Genomic DNA, 12,929 nt, shown 5'->3' with positions numbered 1-12,929 from the left:
AAAAAAAAAAAAGCAAACTGAAAAAAAATATATTTAGCTGCATAGAGTAAAAGCGCATCAAACCAATCATACTAATTTTTCAATCCCTGATTGAAAAATTAAAAAAAAACTGAAATAATAGGAATATTTAAAAAATAAAAACACCAGAAAAAAGAAAATTATCACTTCTATTCAAATATGTCAAAACAAAATCCATGTCTTTTTTCAGCCATTTATTTTTTATAAAAGTTTAAAAGAGAGACGTAACTATTTGCTTTTTTCTTTTACCTGCTATTGTAATAACTCGAGAACTCGAGTTCGTTTAAAAATAATTTTATCCCTATCTTGTAGAAAATTTGATTTCAATACCGATTACATAATTTTTTTTTGTTTTATAGATAAAAATCAGACAAAAAAGTAAGAAAAACTTATGTTAAACTTTTTCTGGTAAAGCCATTCACACATTTACTTCCTTTATTAAGTAGTATGTGAATTTTTAAATTAGGAACCTATGTGAAGTATTTTATTGGATTTTTTCATGTCTTAGTCCCGGGTTCCTCCTATATAAAGTTATTTTAGAAAAATGACTAAATGATAATTAGTAATTATTCACTTTTTACTTGATGGCTACAAGTAAAAAGTCATACAATGAGGAAGATATAGAAGCTGCGTTAAATGATATAAAAGAAAAAAATACTTCAATCAGAAAAGCTGCAATTAAGTATAGCATTCCATTCTCAACTCTAATAGGTTGCAAAAACAGCAACAATGCTAGCTTCAAGGGATCAGAATCAACAATTGCATTCTCACAGCAAACAGAGTCATTGATGGTGCATGCGTTCAAGCTCCTATGTGATTGGGGTTATGGTTTAACATGAAATGATGTCATGGACTTAGTATGAGTTTACCTGGCAGGCCTAACATAGACTGGTTTTATGCATTTATGAACCAATAGTCAAAAGAAGGTTCAACAATTACAGAGCACTACATGAGAGAATGAAAATCGGATTCGAATATGAGCTAAAGAGTATTTTTCAAGAAAAAATCAGTCACGTTTAAAAAAATTAAGGCAACCTAATTTTCTAAAAATTGCTGGCCAATGTGTTACAGAATACGGTGTTGCTGGTCATCTCAAAATAAAAAAAGAATTAAGCGACTCAAATAGCTGTAAAACAAGCTAAAAATCGTAAAACCATCTGCAAACTCATAATACCATTGCCAAACCTTGCAGAAAAAGAAGTAACTCAAAATTACCAAATTTTGAGTTACTTCCGATTACCAAAACAAGAAATATTTTTAAATGCAGGAAGTGTAAAAAGAATTACATTTGGACATAACAATGCGAGAATCCAAATTGCAATACTTGACTCTGCAACAAAATATGTTTGCCAATCATATTTGTAATGGGTTCAGATTTTTTTTTGTTATAAAAATGTAAAACTTAAATTTTTTAACATTTCTGTATGCTATATAAAAAATATACAACATATGTCTGTATGCTATATGAAAAATAAAAAAATATATATACATTTAGATATATAAAATGTTAAACTTATAAAATGTATTTTATATTGAGCAGTTTTAAAAGAATTTCTGCCAAAAGCTTTTTTGTTCTTTTGGTTTTCATATTTTCAAATACAATTAAAAAAAAAGCAATCCTTTTTTGTTCTTTTGGTTTTCATATTTTCAAATACAATTTAAAAAAAACAGGCAAATAATAAATAATGTGCTTTTTAGTATTTTTTATCTTATTAAAAAAAAGTGTAAAAATTTGAAAAAATAATAAAGTTATTTGATTTTTATTGCTCAGTGATTTGTTTGACCCGCTTTTACTACAGTATAAAGTCGAACGGTGTCAATTGAATAAGTTGAAAGCTTTCAAAGAAATTTTTTTCTAGAGAAAAATGATTTCCTGTAAAAATGATTTTTTTTAATTTTAGAGAACTTTGAGCTGTATTTAAAATATATAAATCAAATAAAAACAATTTTTTAATTAGTATTTTTACATTATTTAATTGAAAAATAAAAGTATTTCATCCTTCCCTGATAAATGATAAATAATGATGTTGAAAAAATTTCTTTTTCAGAATTCAAATCTGTATAGAGAAATATTTGTAATGATCCAGACGTAAACCAAAAACATGTGTGTATTACGGGTGAGTTTAACACATGCTTTTTGAGGATATAAAGTCAAATTTATGTCACTTATGTCTTTATCAGTGGTTTCACATTCCTTACGGAAATTTATTATAATAAAATACTTCATTTCTGTAACGGCGAAGCCATTAGTATTTTAACTGGTATCTATGGTAAATAGTAAAAGCCAATTTCACGGAATGAAAATCATTCTTGGCTTGTGTTATTTGTTTTGTTTTAAAAGGTTTAAAATACGCAACAGAAACCAAGCATAACCTTTTTTCTGAGTTAAGCTTATACCCGGCTGGGGTTGAAGTTGTTGTTAGTACATAATTTATTTGCTGCTCATCATCAAAGTTAACCTTACATTATTTTATTTATTATCTTTATTTATTTCATATTTTTTTAGGCTTACTTTGTTTTTAGTTTGCTTTGCTGCTTTTGTGCTATTAGTGCAAAATGCAGTTTTAATTTATTTTATTGATATTGAGCTAACACAAACTGGTTTTGAAATCTAGTGATTATTTGCATGCGTTTTAAAACTTTACCAGAACTAAAAGATTTTGCTTGCAGTTGACTTTATTATACTTTTGAGAGATTTCTGAACTTTGTCACTAGATAAAACTGTTGAAATGGCTTGCACCATAACTTTTTCTATAAAAATAAAATATTCTTTATTCACTGTGAGTACGACCTGATAGTTGGTATGTGCCATGTGTCTATCAACAAATAAAATTTATTACCTTACATTTTATAATTAAAATTAGACTCTTTTTTAAGTCAGACATAATTGATTAATAGAGCCTTATTTACCAAGTTAATAATGTTTTATTTTGCTTTATTCAACCATATAGTTTCCTGATTTTGTTTTCAACGCATAACTTTTTACAATAAATAGCTATTTATATTAAATATATTTATTAACTAGTTAATAAATAACTATGTGTATATAAAATATTAAACAATAATATTAAACAATAAACTTGATTGTATCCTCTATTTCATATTACCCTGTTTTACTCTATTACATAATATAATTGTATATCATTCTATATTTTATAATAAAATTGTATATAATTGAATATTAAATAATATACTTCATAATTTATACTAAAGTTTTTATTTTTAGAAATTGCTTAAATATAAATATAGTCAAATTTAGGAAAAAATTTTAAAACCGTGATATATTTATTGTGATTATTTTGTATTTATTTGATTATTTTTAAAAGTGTTATATATTTATTTTTAAACGTTGATATATTTATTTTAAACGCGATATATTTATTTTAAAACCATGATATATTTATTTTAAAATCTTAATATATTTATTTTAAAACCGTGATATATTTATTTTGATTTTGATTTTTAGCTTGTTTATTTTCTTCTTGTTATCTTATTAAATGGCTAACTTTAAAACTGTTGACTAGAAACTAAGTATATAAACCTATTGTTTATATACTTAGTTTCTGTCATTTAAAACTGTTGACTTTAAAATCTATTGCTTATATACTTATTTCCGTCATTTTCTTTTTCTTTTTTTCTTTTTTTTTTCTTTTTTGCAATTACAACTCTAATTGCTACAATTAAATAACTTTTCAAATAGACTATTAAGTGTCAGTTGCTTTAAAAACAGCAAAGCATTACACTTAATTAAATAAAAAAAAACCCAATTAAAATATGTATATATTTTTAATTAAAATATATATATGTATATATAATTAAAATATATATATGCTCATTTATTTGTCTCACTATTTTCCTAATTTTTTTAATGTTTATAAACAATAGTTAATAATGAGAAATTTTAAACAAATTTTTGTGTTTTTTTTTTTTAAATATATATAAAAAAAAAACATTTTGATCATATTCCTCATTTCATCCATAAATAAACTGACATACGACGTAACTGCAAAAAAACTGAGTTATGGCGTAACTGGGAATAAACAATGTTCAAAAAATAAGTTTAAAACATGATAATATAACTAGTTTTCTGTTATTTTTATGTTAACAAAAAAAGCAATTTTATATTTTCAAATTTTAATTCAAATAAACACTTAAACATTTCCTCAAAATAAAAATAGGATAAGTTCAATCTCTTATGAAAAAAAATACCTCATTAGTTTTATTAATGATTGCATGTTTGATACCTTCATATGATCTCTTTTAAATATCTGAGCACGAGGATTTAGGTTGTAATCAAAAAAATCTCCGAACTTCTTTAATGAATCCATATACCCACTGATGTTATAAATATATGGAAAATATCTATAAAAACAATATAAAAAATAAACTTTTAAATCATTTTTAAAACTCTATTTTTAATACTTACTAATATTATACTTTATAAAAAAAAATATACTTTTGCTACATGTGTAAGTATATATATGTATATGGGCAATTCTGCGAGGAAGAGGGAAAAAAAATGCTAAACACATATTAAACTCAAAAACTCATTTTTTAACAATTTAAAAATAATTTTAAGCAAAAAAGTTATTTAAAAAAATCATTTTATCAACCATTGCATGATTTTAAAGTTGTAAGGGTCGTATAAACGTGTTTTGACGCTTATTTATAGCCATGTTGTGCAGTGTTAAAAATCGTATCGTATACCCATAATTGAGAACTTTGATAATGATATATTGCATTTTTTTAACATAATATACATGTTTGTTAATAATCATTTATACTTTTTTTCTAAAACAATTGATTGTGTTGTTTTGTTTGCTGCTTTTAAGCATTGCTTCTCTTTCTCTTTTCTACAAATACTATAATGGGCACTGCTCTAAAGAGCTAGCGTCTCTTGTGCCATCTACTATAATTCATTCTCGTGTTACTCGTCATTCAATTAAGTGTCATCCTTTTTCTGTGACTGTTCCTAAGTGCTCCAAAAACGCTTATTCGTCTAGTTTTTTTCCTCGAACATCAGCTCTTTGGAATTCGCTTCCTTCATCTTGCTTTCCTGACTCATATAATTTGCAATCTTTTAAGTTGTCTGTCAATCGTTATCTTGCTCTACAATCTTCATCTTTTCTTTTTCAGTAACTTCCAACTTTAATTAGTGGCTGCTTGCAGCCTTGTTGGAAGCGAAGATGTTTAAAAAAAAAAAAAAAATTAGATTTTTTATTACGACCATCACAGTTACAACGGCTTACAAACTTTAATGCTGTAACTTTTACATACTAAATTATATGATAGTATTGCACATTTCTGGAAAGTTTTAAGTCATTTCTGATTTCGGTTCATTTTTAATAGCTTAAAGAGTGTCAAATCTTACAACCACAACTCTTGCGGAATTGCCCATAGAATAGAAATAAGTTTATATTGGAATATTTACTTTAAGAATATTTTTGAAGATTTTCCTTCACTCCAATTAGTTTCAGAACTCAATTGTATAGTTTAACATCTGAAGATCTTTTTTAGGAATTGTATTTTTTAAGACAATAATTTTTACTTTTTTTTTGTTTTGCATTAAGTAGAGTAGTAGTAGTTTGCATCCCAGTAGAGCTTGGATGAGCAAAGCGGATTTCAGAATGAGTAAGAGTATGGATTATCGCACTGATCAATATTTGATTGATTATGTGAGGCAAAGGAAGAGCTTCTATTTTTCTCTAGGAATTTTTACAGCCGTAAATTTAGAGTTGTAAAATATCTTTTAATTCAATGTTATAAAACTTTTCCGCATCAAATTTTGCTGATATCTATGGTCTGAATTTATTTTTAGAAATCTATTGTCTGGATCAATAACATTCTTGAGACAAAACTTTCTCAAAAACAAAGTGTTTTTGAGTTGAAATTTCAAAAACATCATAGTTAAAAATTTGTATAGTTTTTCTATAAAAATAACTTATACTATTTTCTATAGGCATTTTGAAACAAATGGCCTATAGAAATAGAGGTTTTTTTAGACTACCAATCGCGATTCAATAAAATATTTTCTAGACTTTTTGTAGTTGGAATTCTAAGACCATTTTTTTCAAAATTCTATAGAAAATTGTGTTGATTTAAATATAGAAAATCTATACATATTTTGTATATTTGTTATTGGAAAAAATAGAAAAAATAGGAAAAAATAGGAAAAATTGCATAAATAAACTTTTAAAAAAAACAACTTTAAATATAAAAGAATTAAAAGAATTATTCAGAAACTCATTATCTAAATTCTTATAACAAAAATTTATTTAGATACAAATAAACATTTAAACATATATATATATATATATATATATATATATATATATATATATATATATATATATATATATATATATATATATATTTGATCAATGATATATATATATTTGATTTGATCAATATATATATATATATATATATATATATATATATATATATATATATATATATATATATATATATATATATATATATATATATATATATATATATATATATATATATTGATCAAATCAAATATATATATATCATTGATCAAATATATATATATATATATATATATATATATATATATATATATATATATATATATATATATATATATATATATATATATATATATATATATCATTGATCAAATATATATATATATATATATATTTATTTATATATATATATATATATTTATTTATATATATATATATATATATATATATATATATATATATATATATATATATATATATATATATGTATATATATATATATATATATATATATATATATATATATATATATATATATATATATATATATATATGTTTGATCCATTACTTACAAATAAATATTTGCCAATAATAATTATATTACAAGTAGGAGTAAATAAAAATAATAGTTGTAATAACAGCGATTAAAATTAATAAAGATTATAAAAAGTATACACTATACCATATTAATAATAATAATAATAATAAAAATAACAACAGTACAAATAACAACAATAATAATAATAATGATAATAACAACAACAATATTATTGTTGCTGATATTATGTCAATTAATATAACAAAAACAGTAAAATCAAAATAAAAATATAACAATATTAACAACAGTAAGAATAATTATAATATTTATAATTATAAAAGTATAGTAATTATAACAATAACAATAATAGTGATGAAGAGAAAATACTTCAGTTTAAGAAAGATTAAAATAATAAATAATTATTTAATATTTTTTGTTAAACTTATTAAACTTAACAAAAAATATTAAAACACAACATAAAAGAGAAAAAAATTAGATAAATAGTAGCTCAGAGTTAGGGTTACAAATAATAAGTTGACAAAAAGGATAAGATTTCTATGCAATGTTTTTCTAAAAAATAGTAAATGAGGGCAGTTTTAAATTTTGAGAATAAGTTACAGTTCTTACATGACTAATTCAGTAGAAAAAAATTAACAATGAAATTGCTTGAAATTAAAATTTATCAAGAAATGTGTACTTAATTAAAATGAATGAATCTCTAATAAGTTTTCAACTCAAGGTAACTACTTTGAAAAGTTTTGAACCAAAAACTTCTGAAGGTTTATACAACTACATATTCATATCTTTGAATCTCAAACGAAAATTTTCGTAGGTCGCTCCTCCGGAACATTTTTCAACTGTAAACATTTCGGCTGTAGAAAGTTTATCATCGGTAATTTTTAAAAATATTTTATAACATTGAAAAAAATCATTTACGCTGGTAAATTTTAGTGCCAGTAGCATTTTACGCAGATAAAGTTTTATAACATTGACCCCAGTTTGCAATTTGTTTTTTTCTAGTGAACAAGAACTCAGACTTGTCAGCATTCAACTTTATACAATTAGCGTTATTGTATATATAACAAGCTGCTATAAGCTTTTTAATTTCAGACAGGTTAGAACCTGTCTGGATTTAAAAAGATGTTGATGTCTCTATGATACTTTCATTTTGTATGGTTTCAATTTAGCTTTGTGTATATTATACAGGTGAGGAGACAGACTCGATCCTTATCTCACGCCTTGTGTTAGATAAAATGGATACAACTTGCATCGTAGATAAGTGACAGAAGCACTGCTTTCATGGTACAATGACAATATAGTATTAATAATATAAAGTGGTAATTTTTTGTTGTCGTATAGTTTCTCAAATAGAATGTTCCAGCTACAGCTGTCAGATGCTTTTTCAGCATCTAGGGAACAGAGATAGACAGGTGAGTTATTGTTGTTGTATTGTTTAATTGTTTGACTTATAACAAATCGGCCAGGTAAAGTTGAGCTATTTTTTGTAAAGCCCAATTGAAGAGGATAAGTTTCTTATATCTCTTGACAGATAACTAAAATAAGATATTCTATTAGTTTTGTAAAGATTGGAATGATGCTAATACCACGGTAGTTATTTGGATCAGTTAATATTTTTTTATTAGATTTAGCAAGAGGTATAATAAGTGATGTTGGCATTGATTTTGGGGCCTGACCGTGATTAATAGTAAAGTTAAAGAACTTTCTTAGCAACTCTGTTAGGGCTTTGCAACGTGCATGTTTTAAATGTTTTGCAGAAATTCCAAACACATCTTTGGTCTTGTTTAATTTTAGACTAGAAATTTAGTATTTTCATCAGATAATATTACCACATCAAATTTGGTACAAGGTGGATTCGAAGCAGTATGTGTCAGTTCTTTACCCTTTTTATTATTTATAGTAAATAGTTTCGAGATTGTATCAGACTTTATTTCTGAAGGTATTCCAGAAGTTTATTGGGTTCGTATTTTTTAGCTTCCCGATTTTTACGTATTGTTTGTAAAGTGAGCGAGCTTATTTATTTTTCGGAACCCATCTCTTAAAATGAAATGTAAGAACGCTTTTGCTGCTGCTTAACTCAGGAGTCCACCAAGATTTTGAATATAAAGATTATTTTTTCAAGAATAAGCGTTGGCTAAGAACATCAGATGCACCTTTTGTAATTGAAGAATAGATTTAATAAATTCTTCATTGTAGTTTTTAAATTGTTATTTAAACACTTATTATATATTTGTGTAAAATTTTGGTCATTTCAGACATAATTAGGAATGCTATTATTGTCTATAATTTTGTTAACATTTTCTTGGAGAGATTGCCTGCTAAGTCCAATAACAATTGATATTGGCAAATGATCACTCATATTTAGAGTAAAAGGGGATACAATACAATTCTCATACCGAAGAATAGAACTCCTTGAGAGAGCTATGTGATCAATGTAAGATGCATTTGGTAATGTATGATGTTGGTACGTTATTTTAGGGCCAGAACCTTTAATTATGTCTTTTAGTTCAAATCATTTGTTTTTATAAATTCTAATAAAGCCGTGGATTAGTTATTTTTATCGTTTCCTGACAGAATATGTGATTTATTAGAAAGATCGAACAAAGTTCGATCTTTCTAATAAATCATATATTCTGTCAGGAAACAATTGAAAATTGCCAATTACAATTGCTTCACCAATACTCTCATAATCATTAATAAGGTCTTTAATTATATCTAATTGGTTCGTGTATTTATCCAAAGACGTTCGATTATTTTGCGATAAAGAGAGATAAATACCAAAAATGATAATGTTAATATTATTTTTAATAAGGTTTATTACAAGAATATGATCATCTTCATAGAGTATAATGAAATTTTGAAACAAATTTTTCCAAACAAGAAACCTATTTCCACCAAATGATCAACTGTGCTTGTGTTTATTTGCCTGAAGTATGATGAGTGAGGATTTTTACAAATATTTTTGATAATGTAATATTCTAGTTTTGATAATCAATGTTCACATATAAATGTTATATCATGAGAAGTTATCAATGATTCAGTATATTCAATATTTGATTTTAAGTCCATGGCAGTTAAAAGTACATAATTTAAATGTTATCGGAAGTTTGTTTTCCATTAATGCACTGTCTGAATCCATTCTTATTTATAGAAAGCTTCCTGGTTTCCAGATTTTGGACAATGTTTAAATATAGCCGCTTTTTTCGGAACGGCTTATCAAATATATTGTTATCCCATAGAGCAGGATTAAATATTTTGTTTTTGTCAGAGCTGTTTATTCAAACTTTGTAAAATTGAAAAAAAAACTTTTCTTTGTTGTACTGATTTTCTTTGTTTAAATTAAATAATATGGCTGTCACACCTATTTCCCTTTTTATATAGAGTTTTAAATTCTTTTCATTGATTTGATTGCTAATGCCTCCAACAAAAAGTTCAAACTGACAAATATTCTTTGATCAGCTTTTTTTTTTTTCTGAAATTTTAGTGCCAAAAATAGGCTGGACAATTTTATGTTTTTTTTTTCAAGGAAAAATTTGTTTCTTGACTAGAGGGTCTGTTATTTCAATCTACTTAAATGAAATTATTTAGATCATCAACATTGTTTATTGTGTTATTGGAATTTTTGAATTTATTTATATCGGAAGTACATGAGGGTGATTGGTTTTGAGCCGAGGTATTTGCAAATTTTATTTGAAATAGTAGTTGTTTTTTTGTTTCAAAGTTTTAATGGTTTCAAAGTTTGAATGGTTTGCTGCAAGACTGTTGAATGACGTTTTTTGTAACTTCTGCATATGAAACTTTATTTTCACTTTGTTCATGTTAATTGAAATATATATTTGAAACTTGATTTTTTGTTTCAACATTTGAGGATGGTTTACCACAAGATTGTTCAATAACATTTTTTGTTGGTTCTGCCTTTGAAAAATTTTTTTCACTTTGTGCATTATAATCAAAATTTATATTTGGAACTTGATTCCTTAGGAAGATACTGATAGATTCTGACTCAATTCCAAAGTTTGTTTTTTATTTTAAGGTCTTCAATAAGATTGATTTGAAAAAGTATTTTCTCTCTCAAAAAACTAAGTTCCTTATTTATTTATTTGATTTCAATTGTAATTGCTTTAGAAACAACTACCAATTCTTTTAACGCGGAAACAAGAAATTTATTAGAGTTTCATTGTTTTTTGTTGATATAATTTCTTTACTTATTTCTTTGTGCAATTTTTTTTTCGCATAACAATATGGAGAATAAATAGATATCTTCTATACATAACGCTATTTTGTATCTTTTACAGAGTTTTTTCAACAGGATTTTCATAGTCAAATGTTACCTTTATTCCATTGAATTGTTTGATATCAAATCTGTCAAGAACTTCAGCAAATAGACGTTCACAAAGATTTCGAATTAAGTTTTCTGGAACTAAGATCATAGTTTGAGCAATTAAATCTTTTAGGTGAAAATAAACTTTGTTTTCAAATAATTATCTTCAAATGCATTAATGTCAGATTTTAAATACAAGAATATCTTACTGAGTAATCTTGGCGCCATATTTTTATTGTAGATATAATCTTTTGTTTTTCAATCACTTTATTGATTAAAAAAAAAAAACCATATTTTAAATATCTTTATTATTATTTTTTTTTTTTTTCTTTCTAAAAAAGCAACATGTCTTGCTCGTAGCTCGTATTGCATATTCCTTATGCTAAATAATTCTTTAAATAACATACTATTTTTAATAGTAAAAGTAATGAAAACCAATAAACTTATAAGAAAATAACTTAACTTACGGAATATTGTAGCTTGCCCAATAACCATTCTCTTGTAAAAATATTGACATATCTGCCATCTCTACAATCCCTGGAAGTTGTTCTAATACCCAAAATGTGTCAGGCTTTATATGCTTCCCAGGTTCAAATAAATTATAATTAATAACCATCCATTGATTATTATATGTACCACTATTGTACCGCTTAAACAAATAACACCATTCACTTGCAGTACTTGCTAATCGATTTGCAACAATATTTCTGACCCATTCAAAAAGAGACGATGGTTGAACATATTCCCAAAGATTATCGTTGTCATTATTAATGGATGTTTCTTGTGTAACCTCGAAGTAATATATAAAAAGCTTTTTTATTTAAAAGGAATTGCATGCAATCATGCGCACACACCTCAGTGCACATCTAAATTTTGTATAGTGTGCATTCATCCACACAACTCAACAGAATTCAGACAGTGCCATTCCTACACTTTAAGACCTATTATGGCACAAAAAAATTTTAAACAGTATTTAAAAAATAATAGAGTTAAATCTGTTGCTTAATAAGATTGTTTAAATACTAGTAATTGTCAACAAATTAGTTTAATTTTTTTTTTCTAATCATTTCATTCATTGTTTAGTAAATAAAGCTTCTAAAGATTTTAAACAATTTCTTTTTTTCCAATCATTTTATGCTTTGTTTAGTAAATAAATTCTTTGTAATAATATACACAAAAAACACAATAACATCTTTCCATTGCAAGGTAAAAATTTAATAGTTCGTTTTTTGTGTGAAGTTAGAAACAATTTAGCGTTAACCAGAATATTAAATCAGTGGTCTGGTTTCATCAGAAAACCTAGACTGGTACAATATAAATTTAAGTTGGGTGGCTTATACTCTTATACTATATTATAAAATAATTTATAAGCAGTAAATTATATCTTAAGCTTGTTTTCTTTTTGTTTCTAAGCTAAAAGCAAGTTTTACTTGCAACTAAAAAAAAAATAGTTATGATATTTTATATAACAAAACTATAATAGTAAATATATAATCTATAAAAGAAAGGAGAACTGCCTCATGATATCCCCTGATAATTTTAAGAGCGATAATAGTGTGTGGTAAGGTTAGCATGGATCCTGATTATGTTAACCAAGCTGACCCAAGAATGCCACATATAGGGGGTGATAGGGTACACATCAAGGTACCCTGTGATGCAAATTTTGAAATCTTTTAATTTTATCTGCAGAAAATAATTTAATTTGAATGTTTAAATTAAGTGAAATTTTGACTTTATAGCGCAACAATAAAAACACCTG

General features: G+C 25.1%; 1 protein-coding gene across 1 annotated transcript in view; it reads right to left on the bottom strand.

Annotated features, from left to right (window-relative positions):
- The window catches only part of LOC100211423 (putative phospholipase B-like 2), a 47,612-nt gene that overhangs the window by 13,804 nt on the left and 20,879 nt on the right, over nucleotides 1-12,929 (bottom strand). The window contains exons 6-7 of the mRNA XM_065808110.1: nucleotides 11,638-11,960; nucleotides 4,228-4,380 (exon numbers count right to left, since the gene is read on the bottom strand). Of these exons, the coding sequence (XP_065664182.1) occupies nucleotides 4,228-4,380; nucleotides 11,638-11,960 (476 nt within the window). The remainder of the gene's footprint in view (nucleotides 1-4,227; nucleotides 4,381-11,637; nucleotides 11,961-12,929) is intronic.

Source organism: Hydra vulgaris, chromosome 10 (genome assembly GCF_038396675.1).
Source record: "Hydra vulgaris chromosome 10, alternate assembly HydraT2T_AEP".
NCBI lineage: Eukaryota > Metazoa > Cnidaria > Hydrozoa > Anthoathecata > Hydridae > Hydra > Hydra vulgaris.
This window is presented reverse-complemented; position numbering and strand designations above follow the sequence as displayed.